Below are 27,133 nucleotides of genomic sequence, written 5' to 3'. Positions count from 1 at the left end.
TTCCCCAGAGGCCCACCCTGCTAGGGAAAGAGAGAGGCAGACTGGGAGTATGGACTGACCAGTCAACGTCCATGTTCAGCCAGCGGGGAAGCAATTAGAGAAGCCAGACCTTCTACCTTCTGCAACCCACAATGACCCTGGGTCCATGCTCCCAGAGGGATGGAGAATGGGAAAGCTATCAGGGGAGGGGGTGGGATATGGAGATTGGGTGGTGGGAATTGTGTGGAATTGTACCCCTCCTACCCTATGGTTTTGTTAATTAATCCTTTCTTAAATAAAAAAGAAAAAAAAATGGCCACTAAGAGCCATTTGTCGTGCAGGCACCAACCCTAGTGATAACCCTGGTGGCAAGAGAAGAAAAGAGAAAAGAAAACAGAGAGAGAGAGAGAGAGAGAGAGAGAGAGAGAGAGGAGAGATAAATGTTCTGGAATTAGAGTTGTGATGGTCATGTAACCTTGTGACTGTGCTGAAAACCCTTTAGACATATAATTTATTATTTTTGTACAGTTTATTTGCTTTTATTAAATTTGATAGGGAGGGAGAGTTAGAAAGGGAAGGAGAGAAGGAGAGACGCTGTTTTACCACGAATGAAGTGTCCCCTACAGGTGGGGACCAGGAACTTTAAGGTGTGTGCTCCACTGAGTGTGCCTCCTCCTGGCCCCAAGATGTACAATTAAAAAATGCAAATTTGTGGTCTGGGAGGTGGCATAGTGGATAAAGCATCAGACTCTGAGGCATGAGGTCCTGAGTTCCATCCCCAGCAGTACATGTACCAGAGTGATATCTGGTTCTTTCTTTCTCCTCCTATCTTTCTTATTAATAAGTAAATAAATTCTTTAAATAAGTGGCAAGTTTTAGCTTAGGGTATGACTCAGACTTAAGAGCACATGCTTTGCACCTTTGATGCCTTGGGTTTGGCCATTGTGTCCCCCTCCCCTAATAATAAAATCACAGCTTCTCTGGTATGTGAACAGCATCTTTTTTTTTTTTTTTTTTTTTTTTTTAATTTACGGGAATTCCTCACCCTCAGACTCACTCCGTCATCACACTGTTAGCTGCCCATGGCTCATGAGGACACACAACCTCTAGTTCTCCATGGCCATCCCAAGCTCTGCCCTCAGTTCCAAGTCTGGTCCTGACCCCACCTGGCTGCTAGAAGCCTGAGTAGCCACTCTGTCCCTCTCTGGCTCCACCTGTCCCTCCAGGGGCAGAGAACTGGTCTGGAGCTGCTCTGGGTTTTGGTTATAGTTTTGCATCCCTGTCCTCTTTCTTGGCTTGACTTTTAAAGTTGTTAGGTGATTTTGGTTTCTTCTGGCTTCTGCTTGCTCATTCAGCGCTTGTTTCCTTAGCCTGAGCCTAATTTGAATAATTCAGAGCAGTTTCTTGCTGGAATCACTTGAACAGCTGATTTAGATGAGGGGTGAGTGTGGAGTGAGGACTGGAGTTTATCATAGCAGGAGACACTGAAAAAGGAGTAAAGGAGGAAGCTGAGTAGCAAGGAATAACTTAATAATTGACTGACGAGAAGGGAGCAGGGCAGTGTGAGGGAAGGGCTGATAGCATATCTTGTAGGTTTGAAATTATAGGCACAAGCCTGTCAGCGGTTAACTAACAATTTCAGAGAAGGTACTCTGGCACAGTATGTGAAGACATACTTCCCAACATGTTCTGTTCTTACATTATCCTGTCTTGTATCCACGATACTCTGTATTTTCCAGTACATCCTGCTTTCATGGGGTATGTGTATCTAAGCAGAACACCACGGACAAACATCATCATCTTTCTTTTTTAATATTGATTTATTTTCCCTTTTGTTGCCCTTGTTGTTTAACATTGTTGTGGTTATTGATGTTGTTGTTGGATAGGACAGAGAGAAATGGAGAGAGGAGGGGAAGACAGAGAGGGGGAGAGAGACAGACACCTGCGGACCTACTTCACCGCCTGTGAAGCGACTCCCCTGCAGGTGGGGAGCCGGGGGCTGGAACCGGGATTCTTCCGCTGGTCCTTGCGCTTTGCACCACGTGCGCTTACCCTGCTGCACCACTGCCCGACCCCCAAATATCATCATCTTTAACCCCAGTTATGAGACAGACGATCTACAAAATAAATCAGAAGCAAACACAGGGGAAATAACGCGAAAAATCCCATTGCTGACCAGCAAGAAGATTTTCTGTATAACCAACCCCCTAGCTTCTCCATCTCTTTGTAGTTGGCTTCTCTCTACCTCTGTCTACTGTTATTTCCCTGGTTAGTGTATTTGTTTTTCTCCTCCCTCCCTCCCTCCCTCCCTTTCTTCCTCCCTTCCTTTCTTTCTTTTTTTTAAATTTTTTTTTATTAATTTTTTTTATTTTTGAGAGAGATGCAGAGAGAGAGACACACAGATAAACACCAGAGCACTGCTCAGCTCTGGCTTATGGTGGTGTGAGGGATTGAACCTGTGATTTAGGAGCCTCAGGCATGAGAGTCTGTTTGCATAACCATTATGCTGTCACCCCCACCCATCCTTCCTTCCTTTCTTAACTTTGTTTGGGGTGGCTATGGATTAGTGTACAGTTTTTAACAAGTGGGTACAGTTTCTCATCCCCCATGATAGGTGTCTGCAGCACACTCTTACTCGAATGTACTTAACGTCAGGCTTTTTCCGCCATCATGCGCCAGGCTCCCCACACCTCACATCCTTGGCTTTGGTGCAATACAGCACACACAACCCAAGGTTTACTTCGTATTTTCTCTTTCTGTTGTGTTCCTTAAGTTCCACCACTTGGTGTACATCTAGTAAATTTTTAAAATATTTATTTATTCCCTTTTGTTGCCTTTGTTTTTTATTGTTGTAGTTATTGTTGTTGTTGTTATTGATGTTGTCATTGTTGGATAGGACAGAGAGAATTGGAGAGAAGAGGGGAAGACAGAGAGGGGGAGAGAAAGATAGACACCTGTAGACCTGCTTCACCACTTGTGAAGTGACTCCCCTGCAGGTGGGGAGCCGGGCTCGAACCAGGATCCTTATGCTGGTGCTTGTGCTTTGCACCACCTGTGCTCAACCTGCTGCACTACCGCCCGACTACCACGTCTAGTAAATTAACCACCTTTGTCCTTTTCCACGGTTTGCTTGCTGTGAATTCTTTCAGAGGCCTGTGCCACTGAACATATCGTCACTTCCTGGCGACATGCCTTAAATTTCAAGTGTTCTCTGTGTAGATGGAACTCACTGGGTGCCGGATTATGTTAATTACAAAACAACTTTTTTTTTTTTTGAGGCAGGTGGTGGATTTCCTCTTGTGCAGAGGAAGAAATGTGAGAGATGAAGGGCCCTGTCGATTTGTAAGGCATTCCCATGAGCAGATGTTGCAAACTTAGGGTAGTTTCATATTTCCACCTTTGACTCTCAGTCCTCAGAGGATGGGATCTTTGTGCAGGGTCAACAGTTTATCATCATTTTATTTATATTTAATTGACTTTTATTGAGCGAGTACTGTTTTATAAGCCTGCTTTTGTCTCAAGAGTACAGTTTTGCATCTCCTCAAAATATGTTCTAGCCCACCTGGCTTAGTGACCCAGGGTCTGCAGTCTTGAGCCCAGGGCTTACACAGGTCTCACCCTGCCCATCCCCTTGCTTTTAATTTCATAGATCCCACATCATGTGCATGAAATTATTTGATAATTGTTTTCCCCTTCTGACTTGTTTCATGTAACATCACCCCTTCCCGTAGGGCCAACTGTGTGTTGGGGGAAATCTTGAGGGGTGTCGAGGATGTAGGAGATGAAAGGCAGAGTCAGAGATGGGCACGCGACAACCAGCAACCTTGTGCACTCCCAACAGGGACGGGAAACTAGACTCCTTTCCAAGCAGGAAGCCACCGGAAGGACCTGGAGGTTCCCTCCTTTGCAAGGAACAGTTGCTAGCTGAGCCAAGATTCTACCCAGTGCAAAATAAAAAGTGTTCCAAATTCATTATTGTGTTTTCTGTTTAGTAGAAACCCCAGAACTGGAATATTAATGCTAAACATGGGCGGCCCTGAAACCCTTGAAGACGTTCACGACTTCCTTCTGAGGCTCTTCCTGGACCGGGACCTCATGACGCTTCCTTTTCAGAAGTAAGATGCCTAGAGACACTGTCCTTTTCGATAAGCTCGACGTTGCATATTTTGCCTTATGTATGTCTAAATTCTGTAAGGATTTTAGTGTCTGCTAAAGAGCAGTGTTATTCCTTTCTTTCTTAAAGGTGATTTTTTAAAAAAGAATTTATTTATTTATTTTTAATCTTTTTATTTTATTTATTGTTGGATAGAGACAGAGAGAAATTAAGAGAGAAGGAGGAGATAGGGAGAAAGAGAGAGAGATACCTGTAGCCCTGCTTCACTACTCAGGGAGCTTCCCCCCTGTAGGTTGGGAGCACGGGCTTGAACCTGGGTCCTTGAACATTGTAATGTGTGCAGCATTATCCATTTCTGCTAGCTATCAGAAGGATTTGATCTTGCAAGAATTGCAGGTTGGAGAAAGCAAGTTAGTGAGGATTCTCTTTGAGCCCTTTTCTCCCCCAGAACCTGGAAATTGAACTGGTTTTTGATGCCACTGAAGTCCCTTTGAAGACTTTCATTTTATTATTCATTTTAAAAATATTTTGTTTATGGGAGTCGGGCAATAGCGCAGCAGGTAAAGCACATGTGGCCCAAAGCACAAGGACTGATGTGAGGATCCCGGTTTGAGCCCCTGACTCCCCACCTGCAGGGGAGTTGCTTCACAGGCAGTGAAGCAGGTCTGCAGGTGTCTATCTTTCTCTCCCCCTCTGTCTTTCCCTCCTCTCTCCGTTTCTCTCTGTCCTATCCAACAACATCAATAACAACAATAAAAAACAAGGGCAACAAAAGGGAAAATAAATAAATATAAAAAAATTAAAAAAATATTTTATTCATTAATTATTGGATAGAGACAGAGAGAAATTGAAAGGAGGAGATAGAGAGGGACAGAGACAGAGAGACGCCTGATCCCCTCTTTTCCATTTTTGAAATATGTGATTAATAGTAGGTTACAAGATTATAAGATTAGAATATATAGTTTCACACCACACCCATCACCAAAGTCCCATATCCCCACCCTCTACCTCCCCAAAATAACCATCACAGTTCTCACAAGTCTTACGGTTTCTTTCTTTCTTTCTTTTCTTTCTTTCTTTCTTTCTTTCTTTCTTTCTTTCTTTCTTTCTTTCTGTCTGTCTGTCTGTCTTTCTTTCTTTCTTTCTTTCTTTCTTTTTTAATTTTCTCAAGTTCTTGTGTATCATGTCTCTAGATTCCACATATAAGTGAAACCATCTGGTCTTACGTCTCTTACTTCTCTAAGCATCGTCACCTCCAGTTCTATCCATTTTGTCCCATAGGACACAGTGCCATCTTTTTGCTTGCAGTGTAGCATTCCATGCAATGTATATCCCATAACTTCTTTAGCTAGTCATTTGTTGATGGGTATTTAGGTTGCTTCCATTCTTTTTTAAAAAAATTATCTTTATTTATTTCTTTAAAAAAATTTTTTATATTTGCTTTCCCTTTGTTGCCCTTGTTTTTCATTGTTATTGTAGCTATTATTATTGTTGTTATTGATGTCATCGTTATTAGATAGGACAGAGAGAAATGGAGAGAGGAGGGGAAGACAGAGAGGGGGAGGGAAAAATAGACACCAGCAGACCTGCTGCACTATCTGTGAAGGGACTCCCCTGCAGGTGGGGAGCTGGGGGCTTGAACCGGGATCCTTATGCTGGTTCTTACACTTTGTGCCATGTGCTTAACCCGCTGCACTACCTCCCAACTCCCTATCTTTATTATTGGATAGAGATAGCCAGAAATTGAGACAGAAGGAGGAGATAGAGAGGGAGAGAGACAGAGAGACACCTGCAGCACTGCTTCACCACTTGTGAAGCTTTCCTCCTACATGTGGGGGCCGGGGGCTTGAACTCACGTCCTTATGCACTGTAATGTGTGCGCTCAAGCAGGTGTACCAGCACACTGCCCACTGCTTCTGTTCTTAGGCTAGTGTGAGTAATGCAGCTATGAACATATGGTGTATATGTTCCTTCAAATTAGGCTTTGAGTGTCCTTTGGATAAATGGTATTGCTGGATCATAAGGGAATTCCATTTTATTATTTATTTATTTATAAAGAATTTATTTATTTATTCATGAGAAAGATAGGAGGAGAGAAAGAACCAGACATCACTCTGGTACATGTGCTGCCAGGGATCGAACTTGGGACCTCATGGTTGAGAATCCAATGCTTTATCCACTGTGCCACCTCCCTGGCCACCATTTTCATTTGTTTAGGACTGCCCAGGCAGTCTTCCAAAGTGGCTGCACCAGTTTATATTCCCACCATCAGTATAGCAGAGCCCCATTTTCTCCACCTTCCAATCACCTGTCATTTCCTGAAATGTTGATGGAAATCATTCTCTCAGATGTGAAAAGGCACTTTAGTGTAGTTTTACTTTGCATTTCTCTAATGATAACTGAACTGGAGCAATGCATTGTCTTTTAAAAATAGTTCTTAGAGGGAGTTGGGTGGTAGTGCAGCAGGTTAAGCGCACTTGGCACAAAGCGGAAGGACCAGCGTAAGGATCCCAGTTTGAGCCCCCCGGCTCCCCACCTGCAGGGGAGTCGATTCACAGGTGATGAAGCAGGTTTGCAGGTGTCTATCTTTTCTCCCCCTCTCTGTCTTCCCCTTCTCTCTCCATTTCTCTCTGTCCTATCTAACAATGACGACATCAATAACAACAACAACTACAACTACAACAATAATAAAAAAACCAACAAGGGCAACAAAAGGGAAAATAAATTTCAAAAATTTTAAAATTGTTTTTAGAGAATAGGACTTGCATGTCTGAAATCCCAGAGGCTTTAGGTTCAATACCTGGTACCCTCTTATACCAGAACTGGGCAGCACTCTGAACTTCTTCTCACCTCTCTCCTTCATAACAAATAAATCTTGAAATTATTATTATTATTTTTTTGCACAGGTAGGGAATAAACTTATGTGTGATACTGACCAATTTTTATTCTGTACTTTTAGAGAGCGAGGCAGAGCAAGAGAGAAACCACAGCACTCTGACACGACTCAGGGAATTCACCTGTTTTTTTTTTCCCCTTATTGTCTTAAATAAAGAGGGATGTGCATCTCTTTGATCTTAGCTCTCCTATCGATAGTCCTGCTGGGTACAGCCTGAGGAAGGGTGAAGATGGTGAATAACAGGCATCCAGTCTGCTTCCAGCCCTTTGGGCGTCTCCCCCTCATCTCAGATGAAAGGCTGGCTGCTGGTGGCTTCCAGCTTCTAGATTATTTGTATTTATTTCAAACATCCTCTGATCCATTAATTTTTTTCCTCCACAACTGAAGATTTGGTTTTATTGTGAAACTCACCATTTTACTGTAATTCACTAACATTTAGTAGGTGTGCCAGTTTGTGCTGTTGTCATTGTTTTCTGGTTTCACAATCACTGTCTCTAATTTCTTTCTTTTTTTTTTAATCTCTCTATTGGGGGATTAATGGTTTACAGTCACCAGTAAACTACAGTGGTTTGTACATGTGTAACATTTCTCGGTTTTCCACATTTCCATTCAGCCCTCACTAGCTCCTCCTGTGCCATCATGTTCCAGGACCTGACTTCTCCTCTTTGCTCTGGATTCTTTTACTTTTGTGCAATACACAAACTCCAGTACAATTTCTAATTTCTTTCTATTAATTTTTTTATTAACTTAAGAGACTTCAATGCTGGGGGTCAAACTCAGGCATCCAGGCTCTGTCCTTTGCCCACCGAGTCACTTTCCAGGCTATAAGCTTCTATTTTTAAAGAAATTTTATTTATTTATTTATATTCCCTTTTGTTGCCCTTATTGTTTTTCATTGTTGTTGTAGTTATTATTGTTGTTGCTATTGATGCCATTGTTGTTAGATAGGACAGAGAGAAATGGAAAGAGGAGGGGAAGACAGAAAGGGAGAAAGACAGACACCTGCAGACCTGCTTCCCCGCCAGTGAAGTGACGCCCCTGCAGGTGGGGATAAGCTTCTATTTTTAATATATTCTATTTTTTTAACTTTTAAAAAATCTCTTTTAATATTTATTCCCTTTTGTTGCCCTTGTTGTTTTATTGTTGTAGTTATTGATGCTGTCATTGTTGGATAGGACAGAGAGAAATGGAGAGAGGAGGGGAAGACAGAGAGGGGGAGAAAGAAAGATCGACACCTGCAGACCTGCTTCGCCGCCTGTGAAATGACCCCCCTGCAGGTGGGGAGCAGGGGGGCTCGAACCAGGATCTTTATGCTGGTCCTTGCACTTTGTGCTACGTGTACTTAACCCGCTGCGCTACCACCCGACTCCCAATAGATTGTATTTTATTGATCTTGTTAGGGTTTTCTGTATCTTCTTTCTCTTTGTTGAGTTAGAAAATATTTCTCAAGTTGCTAAGGTGGAATAAAATCCACTTATCTACATGTTAAATGCTTTAGTAAGCTGGCACCCATCATCGCCAAACGCCGGACCCCCAAAATTCAAGAGTTATACAACAAGATTGGAGGCGGCTCACCCATCAAGAAGTGGACCTCCATGCAAGGAGAAGGCATGGTGAAGCTGCTGGATGACTTGTCCCCTGACACAGGTATGGCATCTTCTGACTAGCACCTCGTGCAGTTGCTTCTCTGAAACCAGCGAGAAAATTCAAAGCACTGTTGGGTGCTAAGCGCAGCTTCTGATTTATGCCATTTCCTAGCTGATGAGCTTCCACTGAACCCCATTCTCCAGGCATTACCCCTTTTGCTGGGCCATATTGCCCTTCCTACTACTGTCTTATATTGCAGATGTAAAAAGGTAAACATTTGGAACATGAGTTTCAAAAGACAATTTAAAGCATGTGTCAGAGAAGGCGCTATATGCATCATGAATAAAAGTGCATTTATCACTGCCCTGGAAAGAGATCCCTGGGAAACGGGTGAAGACTGCTGCTCTGGCCTCCTCTTTCTGTGTGCGTAGCTAATTAGATCCACATTTGGAGCAGAATTCGATAGCTGTCAACCTCAGTCTTGAGGCCCTAAGGAACTTTCAGCAACTGCTTTCAGCTTGGGGTGAAACCACCACCTTAAGGCATTTAAGAGCCTCCTTGCATGTGGCTGCGGGAAGAGACTGTGCACATCTGGTAACTGTCCTCTGAGACCCTCAATCACAGATTGATAATGTGCAGAATGAAACACTAACTATGCAGATGGACCGGAAGTGCCATATTTAATGATATCCAAGACACACCAGTATTTTTTATTTTTTATTGCCACCAGGGTTATTGCTGTGACTGGGTGCTGGCACTATGATCCTACAGCTCAGCCACAGAGGCCACAGTGTGTCTTTGGAAGCACAGTAAAAGGTTTGGCATGACTCAGATCTGTAGTTTTTGTTTGGTCTTCCATTAGAAAAGATGCCTTTTTTTTTTTTAAGTTTCTTTATATTTATTTATTTTCCATTTTGTTGCCCTTGTTTTTCATTGTTGTTGTAGTTATTATTGTTGTTATTGTACAGGACAGAGAGAAATGTAGAGAGGAGGGGAAGACAGAGGGGGAGAGAAAGATAGACACCTGCAAACCTGCTTCACCGCCTATGAAGTGACTACCTTACAGGTGGGGAGCTGGGGGGGCTCGAACCAGGATCCTTATGCCAGTGCCTTTTTTTTTTTTTTGATGTTACTGAATCTAAACTTAACTAACTCTAACAAATATACATTACCATAAACAGGCCTGGTAGGGTGGTCAGATTTACAAAGGGAGTGTGGATGGAGGGTATGATTCCCACCCCCCAGCCCACGCCCCCTCTGGGGGTTGTCTAGACCACAACGTTTGGCCATGGTCTCCACCTCCCAGGTTACCTGAGAAGAGTCCCATGCAGTGACATGGATTCAACACAGTGCTGCACATGCTGCTAAATGTCTGGCTATTTTTAGATTTATTTTATATTATGAGAAACAGAGAAACCAGAGTCCTGCTCTGGTGTATGAGGTATTGGGGATCAAAGAATGCATTCTCCCACCTCCTAAGCTGCTCTTATGGTTATTTTAATCAATCTCTCTCTCTCTCTCTCTCTCTCTCTCTCATATGGCACCAGGTTCTTGTGCAGACCAGATTTCTTTTTTTCCATTTTATTTCCTAGAGGGAGAGAGAACTAGACACAGAGGGAGACATCACAACACTGCCCCACCATCTGCGCTGCTTCCTCTGTGTCACGGTACTCCCTGTGTTGTATGGACTCAAACCCAGGGCGTCCGTGGCAAGACTGACCCTCCCCTCCCCAGCACCCCTCCTGCCTCTCGCCTCTCTGCAGTATAGTTCACTGGGCAGCTGCTTTTAGGGGCAGACCACTCTGGCCAGGCCGGTGCAGGCTGTCATCTGGGGCCTCCTGCCAGGAAGCCAGCTGCCATGTGAAACTCAGCCCAGCCTGCAAGGAGCCTTTGTGCACATTTCTTTCTCAGAACAGGCACTGGTGCTGAGTCCTCTGTTACTTTTACTAAAAGTGTGTTTTTGCAGACCACCCTTTTAAAATTATTTCTTAGTGATTTAATAATGATTTACAAAATTACAAGATAACAGGGGGATGATTCCATGCCTTTCCCACCTTCAGAGTTCTGTGTCCCCATCCCCTCCCTTGGGAACTGTAGTTTTCCCAATGTCACAGATACGGTTGACTATTGTATCTGTAACTGTCTGCACTTACATATACTTGCCCATTTCTTCTATGTCCCCAGCTTCTCTTCCTTTCTAAGTCACACCTACACCTATTACTACTTTCAAATGTCCTTCTTTTTCTACCTCTTCTTTCTCTGGGTCCTGATGGAATTGGACCCTCTAATCATCTTCTCCTAACATTTCTCCTGCTCTGGGAGTATGGACCAAAATTCTTTTTAGAATGCAGAAGGTGGAAATTCTGGCTTCTGTAATTGCCTCTCCACTGGACATGGCGTTGGCAGGTTGATCCATGCCCCCAGCAGACTGCCTTAATCAGAGTTCAGCAAGCCTTACGTGTCCTTGCCAGAAGACTTGACTTCCTTGATGCAGATGCAGAGTGCCCCCGCCCCACCCTGCCCCATCCTCTCCACCTCTCTCTGTCCTGCAGTATCTTAGCAGCTCCCACAACCCAGGCACATAGGCTGCAGCTTAAAAGATGGGACAGGAGAAAAGGAGATACGAGGAGCTGGCTGGCCAACTTCAACTCTGGGGTGGGTGAGGGCCCTGTGACATCCGATTGTTCTCTTTCCTGCAAATAGATTAGAAAGTGAGTTCCACCTCCACCTTAGCTCTGACCACCAGAACAGACTGGATGAGCCACCAGTCTGGAGTTTGTTTAAAGAAAGGTGTGCTTGCCGGCAGCTTTTACCCCCATTCGCTGCAGCTTATGCAAGTGGTCATAAATGTGGCGGCCTAGAAGGGGCAGACAACTGAAAAGACTTCAGTCCTTAGCCCTCCCTTCCCCTTTTTTGCAGTCTAGCCAGAGAAAATACGATCAGTTTGTTCTTCTCAGGCATACATGCTGCTCCCTCCTTTTTAATTTAGTTTTCTTTTTCTCTTAAACTTTTTTATTTACTTTTGTTGGGTTTTTAGATGTATTATTTCAGAGAGAGAGAGAGACAGATAGACAAATACACTACTTATCTGTGGCTTATGGTGGTGCCAGGGATTGAACCTGGGACCTCAGAGCTTCAGGTTTGAAAGTCTGGTATGCAGTGGCTGTGCTGTCTTACCTGCTCTGCTATCTCCTTTTTCTATCCTGCTCTTACCATTAAGATTGTGCTCTGCTGATTCACAGTCCCCTGGCTTGAGCTCAAGAGGACTGTTATATATATCCGTAAATGAATCCACCCACACACCCAACCAATACCGTATTTTCCCTTCACTTTAGCCTAAATGTTGGCTGTTTCTCATTCTTTGTTGTAGCTCCTTTCTAGTTAGTCTGTGGACAGTGACATCTGGGTTTCACTATTGCTCAATATTTATGTTGTGTGTTGTCAATATCATCTCTAAACATGAACTAGTGTGATCCTTTGAAAAAGCAGGGAAACAAGGCGGGGTTTTCTGTTTTATGATTTTATAAATGCTTCAGAAATTGTGTGAGGCCGGGTGGTGGTGAACCTGGTTGAGAGCATGTATTACAATGCACAAGGACCTGGGTTCGAGCCCCTGGTCCCCACCTGCAGGGGGAAAGCTTTACGAGTGGTGAAGCAGGGCTGCAGGTGTATCTCTGTCTCTCTCCTTCTCTATCATCCCCCTTCCTCTTGATTTCTGGCTGTCTCTATCCAATAAATAAAGGTAATAATAATAAAGAAAATGTGTGGTAGGAGGCGCTTATATTTTATTTCTCTCTCTTGCGGTTTTACTGGCAGACTCTTTTTTTCTTTTAAAGATTTGTTGATGAGAATTAACAAGAGAGAAAGTTGGAGCATCACTTTAGCAAATGAAATGCCAGGAGTTGAACTCTGGACCCGATGCTTGACAGTCTGACACTTGATCCACTGTGCCACTTGCCAGACACCAAATTCCTTTTCTTTTTATCTATCTTCCTTCTTTCCTTCCTCCCTCTCTTACGTTCTACCTTTCCTGGTATCCTTTGAATTCCAGACAGAGATAGAGAGAAGCCAAGAGGGGAGACACCACGTCACTGCTCTACCGTCTGTGAAAGTGTTTCTGCGCATGGTACTTATGCATGGTCCTATTGACTCAAACCCAGGTCGGCACGTCTGGCTCTGTCGTTGGCTGAGATAAGAGAAACTCAAGACAAGAGAAGGACAGAAAGATAATTTATTCTTCAAGCATAAATGCCTTTTACATATCTCATACTATGGTAGATACTTTTGCTTTTTTTTTTTCTTTTAGAAACATGAACTTTAAAAAACCATTGTGCTGAACCAGGGAAATAGCATAATGGCTAAGCAAAAGATTTTTTTTTTTATATTTATTTATTCCCTTTTTGTTGCTCTTGTTGTTTTATTGTTGTAGTTATTATTATTGTTGTTATTGATGTACTTGTTGGATAGGACAGAGAGAAATGGAGAGAGGAGGGGAAGACAGGGGGAGAGAAAGATAGACACCTGCAGACCTGCTTCACCACCTGTGAAGTGACTCCCCTGCAGGTGGGGAGCTGGGGCTCGAACCGAAATCCTTATGCCAGTCCTTGCACTTTGCGCCACCTGCACTTAACCTGCTATGCTACCGTCCGACTCCCAAGCAAAAGATTTTTATGCCTGAGGCCTCAGAATCCCAGGTTCAGTCCTCAGCACTACCAGAAACCAGAGCTGAACAATAATCTGGCAACAAAAGAACAAAAGAACAAAAAAGAACATTGCAAACCATTGTGCTCAGTTAAAGTGTGTGTGAGAGAGTAAGTAGGGGTGGGGGAACAGGAGGGGAGGTTGAGCCCAGAAAGCAGTGATTAACAGTCCTCGTCTTTGCTGAAGCCTAGATAAGCTCCAAGGAATATTCTGCACTAGCCTACACTCTGGGCATCTGAAGAAATGAGGCCAACGCTCCTTTGTTCTGGCCATTGCCTTTATGTTTGTCGACTCCCAGGAATCTATATAAAGATTAATCCTTTCTCCTTTCCACACATGCTTCCTAATAGCCCCTCACAAATACTATATTGGATTCCGGTATGTCCATCCGCTCACAGAAGAAGCAATTGAAGAGATGGAGAGAGATGGGCTTGAAAGGGCGATCGCGTTCACTCAGTACCCCCAGTATAGCTGCTCCACCACAGGTAAGGGAGGCCTTTGACCACCAGAGGGGGGCCTGGGCAGGGAGGAAAGAGTAAATCATTTGCCATTTGAATGGCAAATCCAGCCTGTCTGCTTTAAACACAAGAGTTCAGGTCAGCCCATCGAAATCGCATGGTTCATCTGCCCCTTGAGTTATTGGACATTGGACGGAGAATTACAAATGGCGGGTGGGTGGTTGTGGCTGCTTGCGCTGTGTGCTGTCTGCCTCGTCCAGTGGACTGGCAACAAACTGTACGCCACTTACTACACTTACAAGGTGTGTTTTTATAAAGCTCTTAAAATTCTCATGAGTGAATCAAAGGTGGTAGGTAGCTGTTTACTGTTTTGAAAGTTCTGTTTGCCCACATCACATTCACAATATTGGCATGTATTTATTTATTTATTTATTTATTTATTTTATTCTAGGCACCAGGGTCATCACTGGGACGTGGTGTCTACACAAATCTACTACTACCAGTGCCCATTAATTTTATTTACTTATTCTTTTTAAAATTTATTTATTTATTTTTAAAAGATTATTTATTTATTAGAAAGACAGGAGGAGAGAGAGAGAGAAAGAACCAGACATCAGTCTGGTACATGCGCTGTTGGGGATTGAACTCAGGACCTCATGCTTGAGAGTCTAGCGCTTTAACCACTGCGCCACCTCCTGGGCCACTAAAATTTATTTATTATTGGACAGAGACGGAGAAAAATTGGTGGGGGGGGGAAGAGAGGGAAAGAGACAGAGAGACACCTGCAGCCCTACTTCACCACTTGTGAAGCTTTCTCCCTGCAGATTCGGGGACCAGGGGCTTAAAACTGCGTCTGTGCTGTAATGTCTGCATTTAGCCAGGTGTGCCACTGCCTGGCCCCCACCAGTGTCCATTTTTAAAACCAATGTATTAGAAGAGGAGAGACAGAGAGAAAAGGGAGAAATTGTAGCACTGCTCCACTGCTCGTGAAGCTCCCGGTTGGGCCCTGGTTCTTGCACACTGTAACATGTAGGAGCTGCTGGGAGAGCCGACTCCCAGTCTGAGGTTTTTTTTAATGCTCTAGTTATGGGTTGGTTATGGATAAACCAAAGTCCAGTTTGCAGTCCCTGTTGCAAACTTCTCAGGATCCTGGATTTTGGGAAATATCACTGTGTGTTGTTTCCTTATGTATTTACCTGGAACTGCAGAGTAACCTGCTTTCCGGTCTCTTGTCTCCTGAATTGCAGGATAACTTCTACTGTTCCTCACAAGTGCATTTGTTTGCATTCTGTTTCAAGGGCTGAAATCAGCACATTCCTGCTTCTGAATTGTGTTGGGGTGTTTGTGCATCTTGTTTCTGTGACTGCAAGGGGAAACACAGTTCAGAACCCATCGCACACCTCAAATATTGGTTCGGAGCAAAGATGAAAATACCCGAGTTCTCAGGCACTTTCTAGAGTTTGACTTGTCACCTTGAGGCTTGTACCTGCAGTTTAAGAATATCCTGTCCTATGTTATTGGAGAACATGAGTCAGATTTTACACATTTCTAAGCTCAAATTTGCCTACCTTTAAACACTACGCAAAGGCATGCAGCGTAAATGTCTGCTCTCACACCTGGACAAATTGTGAAGACAGCTGGCTGTGGGGTCTCCTCACAGCTGGCTGACCAGTGTCTTCAGAGTCTTCATGTCCAGGTAGACTTTCTCAAGTGTGCCTCCCTCACAAACAGGGGCAGCTGCTTCTCCACCCCAGAGTTTTCAAATCTTTGGGAAGCACATTCATTCTTCGAAGCCACTGTTGTGCTGTTTCATTTTTCACGGAGTTATTCCTGACAGCTCCCCCACCGTTTCTGACTGACCAGAATGGATGTGACTTAGAGAAGTCTTTTGTATGAGTGACAGTGATATTCACCTGCAAAACGTGATTTTCAATGTGAACATGGCGGTGATACTTGGTGATTTCTGGAGAGCTTGTTTTTGAACCTGAAATGGCTTCAGTTTGGATTTTTCTGACTCAGTTGTCTTCTGCTAGACAACATGGAACTCATTTTGAATAGGAGAGTGGGGATGAAGGGAAGAAATTGAGACAGCCTAAGGATACATTTGAAATGCTCTTTTAAATTAAATTACAAACTAATAAGTTTTAATAGTTGTCAGAGCTAGAGAAAGCAGTGGATTGGTGTTCGGAGGCATGAAATATTTTGGGACCCTTCCCTATGTTAAGACTAAAAAAGAGATCTAAAATGGGAGTAATTTCTTCTTTTGAAATTTTTTAAATTATCTTTATTCATTTATTGAATAGAGATAGCCAGAAATCAGGAGGGAAGGAAATTAAATGAAGGGAGGGAGACAGAGTGACATCTGAAGCACTGCTTTACCACTTGCAAAGCTTTCCCCCTGCAGGTGGGGACTGGGGGCTCGAACCCAGGTCCTTGCACATTGTAACATGTGCACTCAACCACATGCACTACCACCCGGCCCCAGTGGGATTTCTTTCTTTTTTTCTTTTTTTTTTTTTTTCCTCTCCAGGGTTATTGCTGGGCTTGGTGCCTGCACCATGAATCCACCGCTCCTGGAGGCCATTTTTTCCCCCTTTTGTTGCCCTTGTTGTAGCTTCGTTGTGGTTATTATTATTGCCCTTGTTGACGCAATTCGTTGTTGGATAGGACAGAGAGAAATGGAAAGAGGAGGGGAAGACAGAAAGGGAGAAAGATAGACACCTGAAGACCTGCTTCACCGCCTGTGAAGCGACTCCCCTGCAGGTGGGGAGCCAGGGGCTCGAACGGGGATCCTTAAGCTGGTTCCTGCGCTTTGCGCCACATGCGCTTAACCAACTGCGCCACCGCCCGACCCCCAATTTATTTCTATAATTAAGGCTGTACCCTAGAATCAGCTGTAGTCTAGGAAAAAGTTATTCTGAGTTGGCACCATTCACCTTCCTCTCGGCTCTGGATTTTCCTGATTTCCGTATTTTGCACAGAAGTATGGGTTTTGCTAGATCAAGGACTTGATATCCATTAAACTTATTTAAAGGGATGATGATGATTCTGTCGAAGCAGATAAAAATAGAATCTATTCATAGAAACGTCATTGTAGGCTGTTCTCACCCAGCCACAAACAAGGATGGTTATAAAGCTTTTCATGTAATGCTGGGAAAATAGCTCTTAACATTAAGTCAAAGATGTTCATGTGCCCATCATACAACATTTCATATTTGCTGAACTAAAAGAAAAACAAAACTTTGTAAAAATGAAGCAGCTACAAAGAAAAATAATCGGAAAGAACTAAGCCGGAAGGAAACAGTAATGGGCTGTGCAAGCTAGGGTCAGGGCCAGCTGCCGCTTTCCTGCTTTCCTCAAGCCCTGTGATTTCTGTGATTTCTGTAATGGGGCCCATTCCCTTCACAAGGGGAAAAAAAACTGTTGTAAACTCACCCTTTGAATGTTAAGACTTGACTTCTGCAAGTCACAAGCGCCTGTCTTTCCTAAATCCACTGCCATCGCGTTTCTCACTAGGCCTGGCCTCAGCCCCTTGAAAGGCCCTTCAGACTGATTGCTTTTCAGTGACCTTCATTTGCAGGATCATTCAGTCTGTTTGTATTTTAGAGCATTGAGATGATGTGGGAAGGCTGCTTCAGTGTAAGAGCAGCTACTTTGTTGGAACTTGGAGCTTCTGCTTTGACCTGCTTCTTGTTTTGACGTTTTCCCATGAGCCACAGGCACCTACTAAGTCACCCCTGGTGTATTTCAGGCAGCAGCTTGAATGCCATTTACAGATACTATCGCCACGTGGGAAAGAAGCCCGCCATGAAGTGGAGCATCATTGACAGGTGGCCCACACACCCCCTCCTCATTCAGGTAGGCCCGGCCTTCTAGCTCAGGTGGCATTCTTGTCCCTGCCTGGTCTCCGAGGGTCCTTCTCAGCTCACTGTTAATCTTGCTTCAATTGTCTGCTGGGAGAAGAAAAACAATAACAGCAGCAACACAAGCAAAACCCCCAAACAAACCAAGAATAGAGTCTTAATTTATTACAGCCGGGGGAAATAAATAAAATTGAAGATTAGAGATAAGGTTAGATTCTGGCTTTTCATGATGGCTGTCAGTCACATCGCTGCACGTGACAGTCTGCAACCACAGCCGTCTGTTTCTCAGGGACCAGAAGAACGTTGAGAACTTGCGCAAAGGGTTTCAGCTCCTTTACACTCGTAGATTGAATGGCTGGCATGTCCTCTTTTTCTGGATCCCCTGAAGGGGCCAAAGGTTTAAGATATTCGAAGGTGACTGTCTACATTTTATGCATCCACCACAAGAGGGGTTTCCGTTTTCTTCTCCCCTTAATTGCGTCTTCTGGCCCACAGCTCATTGAATGTTCCTGAGTGACCCAGGAGAAATGTGGTTTCTGGAAAGCTTTTGTAAGTTTGCAAATGATATTTACCTGTAAAATGTGGTTTTCACTGGGCATGTGATCTTCTCAACTACTTCCTGCAACATGAAAAAAAAAATTTAACATTTCAATTGAGAAGAGTTTCATGTATTAAAAGGATTTAAATGTATCCTTCTCAGTCTATATCTGCGGTAACAGATGCTTGAATTTAGAAGACTCAGTTAAGGCTACAGTTCTAGAGCCCATGGGCTTTGAATTGGTGTCCTTATATGCTTTTTTGTCCTTTGGATACAAGACCACAATTGGTAATTGCGTTCAGTCATGTAAATCTAATTCTGTGCTGCCAGTGGGTGTTTCTGCCCTTTAATTAGCTTAGACTGGAGCAGTGTTAAGTGACTTCAATTTCACCCTGTTTGTGTTTCACTCCTTGTACATTCAGAAAAAAAAAAAAAAAAAGAAAATCAGTTTAACTTTCTTAAAATCCTGGAGTTACTTATTACCTGCTGCCACTAGATGGTGCTATAAGCTTCAGTAAAAGCACGCCAGTTCTCCAGGATGCAAAATCTTAGGACAGAGAAATGTCAGGGGTTAACACGGAGATGGAAATGCAGTTTTAAGTAGAGATGAAAAGATGGCAGCTTCCCTCAGAGATGGATGTAGCGATGGCCTCAGTGCCCAGGAGCCAGTGCAGCCCACAGCACCCACTCTGCCTCTGCTCTCGAAGGCCCGTGGTGGGAGATGTGTTAGGGTGTTTGAGGTCAGCTCTGCCATGTGGCAGCAGAGCACAGAGCGATCTGCGCAGCATCTGCCTGCCCTGATCCAGTGAGTAAGTAGGTTTGCATTAAAATTCAGCCCTTTGAAAGAGGGGAGGCAAAAAAGATGGGAAGGTCTCTTGACTGAGGAAGTCTCCCGTCATGAAATGAAAGGGAATTTTCGAGGCATTTATCTCCCCTCTGAGCTGGTGTGATTGAAGGCTCTGAGAGCCGCCTGCCTCTTTCATTCTGCAGAGGGATTGTGCCTTGAAAACACTGCAGATGGATTTTAGATGATTTAAGCAGCACTCTGACTTGCCCACAGCGCCTAGATTTTGACAAAGGCTTCGAGTCTGCTGTAACCGTAAGCCGTGCGTAGTGTGCTTCTACCCACAGTCTTGAGAGAGGAGGAAAGGGAAAACCAAGAAAAGATTAAATGAAAATGGAAACGAAAGTTCATGCTCACTCTTCATGCTCAGTAGATTTCAGGAGGAGGTTTGATAGGTAGATGAAATAAAAAAAAATCCCAAATACATAGTTTACAACAAAGCATTTTTTCGCATTTACATTTCTACATGTTATATAGGTAAACTGACTATGTAAAGTGACTCGTCACCTTACTTTTATCTGTTAATACTGCTTTTTTGCCTGCTGTTGGAGTAATTGCAGTGAATGTAGGTTCCTCCTCTCCTAGGTTGCTGTCTAAAAATAACCCTTTCTGAGAATCCTTAGTTTTCAAATACTGTAATGACCACCAGGAAAAAAATATATATATTTATCAACATCTCCCAGCAGTACCTGTTAGTTCCCTTTGTGCTGAGAGGAATCATAATTATATTATTATTATTATTTGCATATATTATTTGTAGCCAGGGTCTTATGGCTACATGTCCCCACTGCTTCTGTGGATTATTTTATTTTTTTCTTTTGATTTTTAGCCAGAAAAAAAAAACAGAGAGAGTGGTCCAGGAAGTGGTGCAGTGGATTAAGCATTGGATTCTCAAGCATGAGGTCCTGAGTTCAATCCTTGGCAGCACATAAAACCAGAGTGATATCTGATTCTTTCTCTCCTCCTGTCTTTCTCATTAATAAATAAATAAAATATTTTAGAAAAAAGTCAGAGAGACTCACAGTCTTGTTCCATTGTTTATAGAGCTTCTCTCTGATACTGCATAATGCTTCCACATGGTTCTGGGGCCTCGAATCTGGCTCCTGGAACATGGCAGGACATTCCCTGTGCTGGATGAGCTATCTCCTGCCAGAGGAGTGGCATTTTTGAACATTTTAAAAATTATTATTCCATTTTCTCTTTGCTTGACTTGCATTGATTTCATTCCCCTGCTGAAGTAATCATTGCCTTTGATTATAGTAAATTCTATTACTTTACTTCATAGGTAAATTATATAAATTTTGAAAAAGAAATGGACTATCTCGGCACCAATTTGTGCCTTAGAGAATGTATTGACCAAATTTCATAGGCCAGGAAAGATGAATAATTTCTCAGTAATTATTAGGAAATAATTTGTTCTCTCTTTAGAATTAGTCACTCATATACTCGCACACCCAACAATCGAAGGTGTGTGTTTACCATTTTCCTAAATTGTTTTTTCCCTGCCCCCCCCCTTTTGTTTGTTTCTGGTCTCTGAGCTGATTTTTTTTAAATTTCTTCTTAAAAAAATTTATTATCTTTATTTTGTTTGATAGAAATAGCCAGAAATCAAGAGGGAAGGGGGGTGATAGGGAGAGAGGCAGAGAGACACCTGCAATACTACTTCACCATTTGCTAAGCTTTCCTCCTGCAGGTGGGGACCAGGATTTTAAAAAATTTCTTTATTGGGGGATTAATGGCTTACAGTCAACAGTAAACTACAATAGTTTGTACATGGGTAACATTTCTCAGTTTGTTTATGTTCAGAGAGAAATAGGAAGATAGAAGGAGAGAGGGAAAGATAGCACAACTCTGAAGCTTCCTTGGGTGTAGCGGGAATCAGGCTTGAAGCCGGGTTGTGTCCTTGACAAAGCAGGAACTCTGTCCAGTGGGCTATCTTGCTGACTCTCCTTTATAATTAGCAATATCAACGACAACATTTATTTCAAAATATGCCAAACATGCAGAAAAATTGCACAGCTATGAATAATATAAAGAGCTTCCTTCTCCTCTTTACCTAGACTCCCCTGTATTAAGTTGCTCTTGCTTTGTCATTTGTATGCTCTGTGTGTATATAATTCTTTGAGCCATTTGTGAGTATGTATATACCTACATTTATAAGCACACATATACGATCCCTCCCAAGGAGAAGTAGGGTAGTCTCTTACGTAACCATGGCACTATATTCGGCTTCAATGAATTTAACACTGATATTTAAATGCGTCGAATCTGTGTTCATATTCCAGGTTGTCATTTGACCCATGAGTGTCCTCTGCAGCATTTGCTGTATAAGCTAAATGACAGAGAATGATTAAGGTGTAAGATGAAAGAAAGGCTCTTCAGATCTGGCATTTCAGCACCTATTGATGTGAATCACCAAGTGGCAATGAGAGGAAGGGAAGGAACTGGTCTGGCAGACAGAGCTGTGGGGGAGGAGCCCACCCCCCCATTCTAGCCCAGGTTCCACAGATGTGATTAAACAGGTCCCCAGGTCGGCCGCATCTGCCCCTCCTCTGTGAATTTAATAATGAGATTGTACAACCTCTCATCTGTTGTCAGGAAGGTGGTTGGTTATAGAGGCCGACTCAGTGCGGAGACTGGGCTCAGAAGGGGAAGGTTATAACCCCAGAATCAGATCACCTCATTCCTCTGCTATTTCTGTCTCCTGTATTACCATGTGATATGCCCAAAAGCCAAACGAAGGAAGGTTTAGAAAGACCCCGTAAGCTGTTTTCCTGCTAACGGAGCAAATGAGAGGTCTTAAAACAACTTCTCCTTCCCATCTGGGTTTCCTTTCCATCTGGAAGTGTGCCCTGTTCCTCCCCGGGGAAGGCAGATCCAGTGCGTTCATTTTCAGGGAGCCATTAGCGAGCTTTAGAAGTTTCCCATCAAATTCCCTAGGCCCCTGAAACCGTTATGAGCCGTTCTGATGATGAACCAAGGCGAGTGAAGACTGTACTGTTGGCAGTTTTTCAAGAAAAGAGAGTTCTGGATTTTGAGGGTTGCTCTGAGATTTTGATTGTAAAAATGCTTTCTTTCTTTTCTTTCCATTTCTTTCCTCTCTCCTCACTGGACTTTTTCAACCTTCCCACAGTGCTTTGCAAACAACATTCGGAAAGAACTGGACTACTTCCCACCTGAGAAGAGAGGCGACGTGGTCATTCTCTTTTCTGCTCACTCACTGCCAATGACTGTAAGTAAAAACATTTTCTGGAATGATCTACTGGTAGGGAGTCTGCCCTAATAGCCCTACTGCAAGGATGGATTCTCAAATCTCAGGCTGAACTTGGTGTTCATTTAGCTAGACGCACTTCTTGAAACCCAATAACCATTCAAATTACACTCATCTGAAAATTGTTATAATAAATTGCTTTAAAAATGTTAACAGGGGCCAGGCAGTGGTGCACCTGGTTAAGCACCCACGTTACAGTTCACGAGGACCTGGGTTCAAGCCCCCTTGGTCCCCACCTACAGGGGGAAAGCTTCACGAGTGGTAATGCAGAGATGCAGGTCTCTCTCTCTCTCTGTCTCTGTCTCTCTCTTTCTCTTTTTCTATCTCCCCTCTCGATTTCTGTTTTTATCCAATAATAAATAAAAGATTTTATTTAAAAAAAAAATGTTAACACAGAGGCTGGGTGGTGGCATACCTGATCGAGCGCACATAAGACCCGGGTTCAAGCTGCTGGTCTCCACATGCAGGAAAGAAGCTTCATGAGTGATGAAGCAAGGCTGCTAGTCTTTCTCCCTCTCTACCTTTCCCTTACCTCTCTATTTGTTTCCATCCAAAAAAAAATTAATGTGATAAGAGCTCCATTTATTAGAATTTTAAATTAAGTTGAAAGCATGTGTTGCCATGTGCAAGGACCTGGGTTCAAAGCCCTGGTTCTCAACTGCAGGGAGGAAGCTTCATGAGCAGTGAAGCAATGCTCCAGGTGTCTCTCTCTCTCTCTCCCTCGCTATCTTCCCTTTCCCTCTTAATTTCTCACTGTCCTATCAGATAAGTAAAAATAAATATTTTTTAAATTAAAACAAAATTTTAATTAAGTGGGGTAGTTAAAGCAAGACTTTTCCCTCGGGGCTCAGAGGGATGGTCCAGTGTGCTGACTTATAGCTCCTCCATTTAGACAATGCTCTCAGTTTTGTTCTGTTATCCAGGCTGAGAAGGGGCGGCTTGGATCTCAGGAAGGGATTACTAGTTTTTTTATTTGATATTTAAAAAAAATTAAATTATCTTTATTTATTTATTTGTATAGAGACAGCCAGAAGTCAAGAGGGAAGGGGGTGATAGAGAGGGAGAGAGACAGAGAGACACCTGCAGCCCTGCATCACCACTTGTGAAGCTTTCCCCCTGCAGATAGGGGCCGGGAGCTTGAACCCAGGTCCTAGCGCACTGTAATATGTGCACCCAACCAGGTGCGCCACCACCCGGCCCCTAGTTTTTTAATTTGGTAAGACATGGGAGCATATTTTGGTAAGTGGATATAAAGGAAACCAGGTTGTGATCTACTTGCCCCTTACTTCATTGTGTTGGACAGAATCCTCATTAAAATGACACATCTGTGCATAGCATTTGCAGTGAATGTGCGCGCACGCATGCGTGTGTGTGTGTGTGTGTGTGTGTGTGTGTGTGTGTGCTTGTGTGTGTGCGTGTGTGTGTGTGTCTGCCTGCAAATCCTGTGAACCACTGCTGTGCTCTCTCTCAGCCCATGGCTGCATTTTGGAAACAAAACTGACCGAACTCCTGCTCTCTGTATGTGAAGTGCGCATTGCTAGCATTGTGTCCCAGAGACTAGCTTTCAAAGCCAGGGGTAGAGGCTATTTATTTGTTTTACTGTTGCATTGTTCCTGCACGCTGACTTTTTTCAGACAAATACAAGGAGCAAGAAAGACACATAGCGCAAGAAAGACACACAGCACCAGAGTTTCCCCCAGTGAGGTGGGGGCTGGGCTTGGACCTGCGATGGGCATGTGAATAGGTACATTTTTGAAGGGTGTCTTGCAGGGTTTTTTTTTTAAATTTTTATTTATAAAATGGAAACATTGATAAGACCATAGGATAAGAGGGGTACATTTCCACACAATTCCCTCCCCCAGAACTCTATCCAATCCCCTCCCTAGATAGCTTGCCTGTTTTTTATCCCTCTGGGAGTATGGAGCCAGGACCATTGTGGGGTGCAGAAGGAGGGAGGTCTGGCTTCTGTAATTGCTTCTCGGCTGAACTTGGGTGTTGGCAGGTTGATCCATACTCCCAGCCTGCCTCTCTTTCTCTGGTGGGGTGGTTAATGGAGTGTCTGGGGGTTGCTCTTCTAGTTGGCCTTTACTGCCACCTGGTGGTCAGCAAGGTCAAGTCCTTTGCAGCATTTTCCCTTCTTAGCATCTCAACTAAGCAGTAGGCAACTCTAAGAGATGAATTGCTCTGTTCTGGAATGGTCCCCCCGACACACACACACACACACACCACTTTTTCATTGGAACAATCCCACGGTCTCCTTTCAGGTGTCATACAGTGTGGATCATTTTTTAAAAATTATCTTTATTTATTTATTGGATAGAGACAGCCAGAAATAGAGATGGGTGTGTGTGTGTGTGTGTGGGGGGGGAGACAGAGAGGAAGAGAATCAGACACCTGCAGCACTGCTTCACCACTCACAAAGCTTCCCTCTTGCAGGTGGGGGCCGGGGGGTTCGAACCCAGGTTCTTGTGCACTGCAGCATGTGCACTTAACCAGGTGCGCCACCACCCGGCCCCCCATTGCAGACCTTCTTCAGGCAGCCACCCTCACTCTGCCTTCATCCTCCCGGATCGTCCATGTGTGAAGGGCTAGGAGAGATGCCCTCACACTGGGAGGGAGGAGCCATGTTTTCATCCATGAATGATTCCAGGTGCTGCCTGCACCTCCTTTGCCATCGGCTTCACTGACTTTTTTCCTCCCGGATTCAGAAAACTGCTTTCAGGGGTTTGGGGGTGCCCAAGGTCCCCTCGTGGGACTGAGAAGTGCCATGAAGTCATGGGATTCAGGAGCAAAGCCTAGGGAACACAGTAGGATTGGAGAGGAAAAAAGCTTCCAGCAGCTTCTACTATCCTATATTTGCGCTGATGACTTTTTCTCCCCTTTAATGATTTCTCTCTTTCTTCTATTTCTTCTCTTATTTCTCCTCTCCCTCCTCCCAACCCTCCCCTCCCTCCTGCTGGGGTCTTACATGTGCTCGATTCCATTCCTTCCAGGTTGTCCATTTTCATTTTTTATTTGAGATGGGGCGGGGCAGGCCAGGCAGTGGTGCACCTGGTTGAGAGCACTTGTTACCATGTGCAAGGACCTGGGTTCAAGACCCCTGTCCCCACCTGAGGAGGGGAAGCTTCACGAGCAGTGCAGCAAGGCCTCAGATATCTCTCTTTTTCTCCCTATTTAGTCCTCCCCCAATTTCTCTCTGTCCTATCAAGAAAAAAGGGGGGTGGAGCATGACCACTGGGAGCAGTGGATTCAGGGTGCAGGCACTGAGCCTCATCTCTAGCCCCGGGGGCAAAAACATAGAGACCATAACACAACTCCACCCTCAGTGGAGCTTCCCAGGCTGCCACAGATGTGGTTCCATGTGGTACCCAGGGGCTTGAACCCAGGTCTTTGCACATGGTCAAGTATGCACTCCACTGGGTGTGCTAGTTCCTCGCCCCAGTTTATCCTTATAAATGAAAATATCCTGGGAGAGACTATGCAGGTGTCTTGTTCCTGGATTCTTGCCTACTCGCTTTCAGTCTTTCCTGTAGGAGGCATTTCTGTGCTGTTCTAATGATGCCTTTCCAGTTCCTCATTTCTTCCACGTGTATGTTTCTTGTAAATACCATACACAAGAAGCTAGCCCAGCACACTAGGAAGGAACAAGTGTTATGAGGAGAATGAGAGCTAGGTTAGGGAGTTAGGAAGCTACTGTACACCGTATTAAAGCTGTAAAGAGCAGGGAAGCAATTACAGAAGGCTCCACCTTCTGCACCCCATAATGACCCTGGGTCCATGCTCCCAGAGGGATAAGGAATAGGGAAGCTGTCAGGGGAGGGGATTGGATATGGAGCTCTGGGGGTGGGCATTGTGTGGAAATATACCCCTCTTGTCCTATGGTCTTGTCAATGTTTCTATTTTATAAATAATATATTTTTTAAAAGCTGTAAAGATAAAGCTTTCATTCAACATTTTTATTTTGTTAAACTTTTTTTTTTGGGGGGGGGCAAACAGAACAAGCCTGCTGGGGATTGAACTCGGGGTCTCATGTATACAAGGTCTGTGCCCTTCCTCCGAGCCACCTCCCTGGCCCCACAGGTGAACAGTTTTAGAGATACTGATATGTTGTTCTGTCAGCTTTTATCAGACAGAATTGTGCATCAAGCATTTGTCTGCTTGGTTGAGGAAAGATGACAGAGAGAGAGAGGGGGAGAGAGAGAGAAGGAGAGATATTGGTGCTGAGGAGTATGGAGTCAGCTTTTGTGCTGTCTCTCCTCTCTCTTGTCCTACTGCCTATATCTCTTCTGTTTGCCTGGCGCCTGCTGACTCAGTAGTTCTGTTCATTATCCACCTCTCTCACTTGCTGTCTGAAAACCAGCCCCTCGAAGTGCCCAGCCAGGCAGGAATCTCAGCTCCTGCGGAGTCCCCTGTCCACTCTTCACTGGCTCTCCCCATTCCAGATGGAGCGCAGAGAGACCTGTTGTCTCCAGGGAATGAAGGTAGCCTTAGAGTTCTCCTGTACAGATGAAGAAATGATTGAAGGGGGTGTTGGTAATTGAACTCAGATCGTATCATGTTAGCAGTGAAGACAGAAAGGAGGAACTTGGGCCCAGGCTAGTGTCATTCCCCTGCCCAAGGCTCTAGAGAGAGACCCTTCACAGCGTCGGTGACCGACCACCATTTGTCTCTGCTGCAGGTGGTCAACAGAGGGGACCCCTATCCTCAAGAGGTGGGCGCCACCGTGCAGAGAGTCATGGATGTGCTGGGCTTCTCCAACCCCTACCGCCTGGTGTGGCAGTCCAAGGTAGGTGACTGCTTGCTGCAGGTTTGCCGGCTGCTGGCTCCTCCACCACTTACTTCTACTTCAGGTCTTGATTCTAGAGCGAGCTGACTTGTTTGC

General features: G+C 44.1%; 1 protein-coding gene across 5 annotated transcripts in view; it reads left to right on the top strand.

Annotated features, from left to right (window-relative positions):
• The window catches only part of FECH (ferrochelatase), a 56,974-nt gene that overhangs the window by 22,598 nt on the left and 7,243 nt on the right, over nt 1–27,133 (top strand). For 2 of the 5 annotated variants that reach the window (XM_060173937.1, XM_060173939.1), the window contains 6 exons: nt 3,975–4,094; nt 8,488–8,636; nt 13,628–13,762; nt 17,487–17,593; nt 22,114–22,212; nt 26,930–27,037. In XM_060173937.1, the coding sequence (XP_060029920.1) occupies nt 3,975–4,094; nt 8,488–8,636; nt 13,628–13,762; nt 17,487–17,593; nt 22,114–22,212; nt 26,930–27,037 (718 nt within the window). Of the gene's footprint in view, nt 1–3,971; nt 4,095–8,487; nt 8,637–13,627; nt 13,763–17,486; nt 17,594–22,113; nt 22,213–26,929; nt 27,038–27,133 lie in introns of all 5 variants that reach the window. The other 3 variants (XM_060173935.1, XM_060173938.1, XM_060173940.1) reach the window with 2 other exon arrangements.

This window comes from Erinaceus europaeus, chromosome 15 (genome assembly GCF_950295315.1).
Source record: "Erinaceus europaeus chromosome 15, mEriEur2.1, whole genome shotgun sequence".
NCBI classification, from domain to species: Eukaryota; Metazoa; Chordata; class Mammalia; order Eulipotyphla; family Erinaceidae; genus Erinaceus; species Erinaceus europaeus.
The sequence above is the reverse complement of the archived record's forward strand: the minus strand, read 5'-3'. Positions and strand labels throughout refer to the sequence as shown.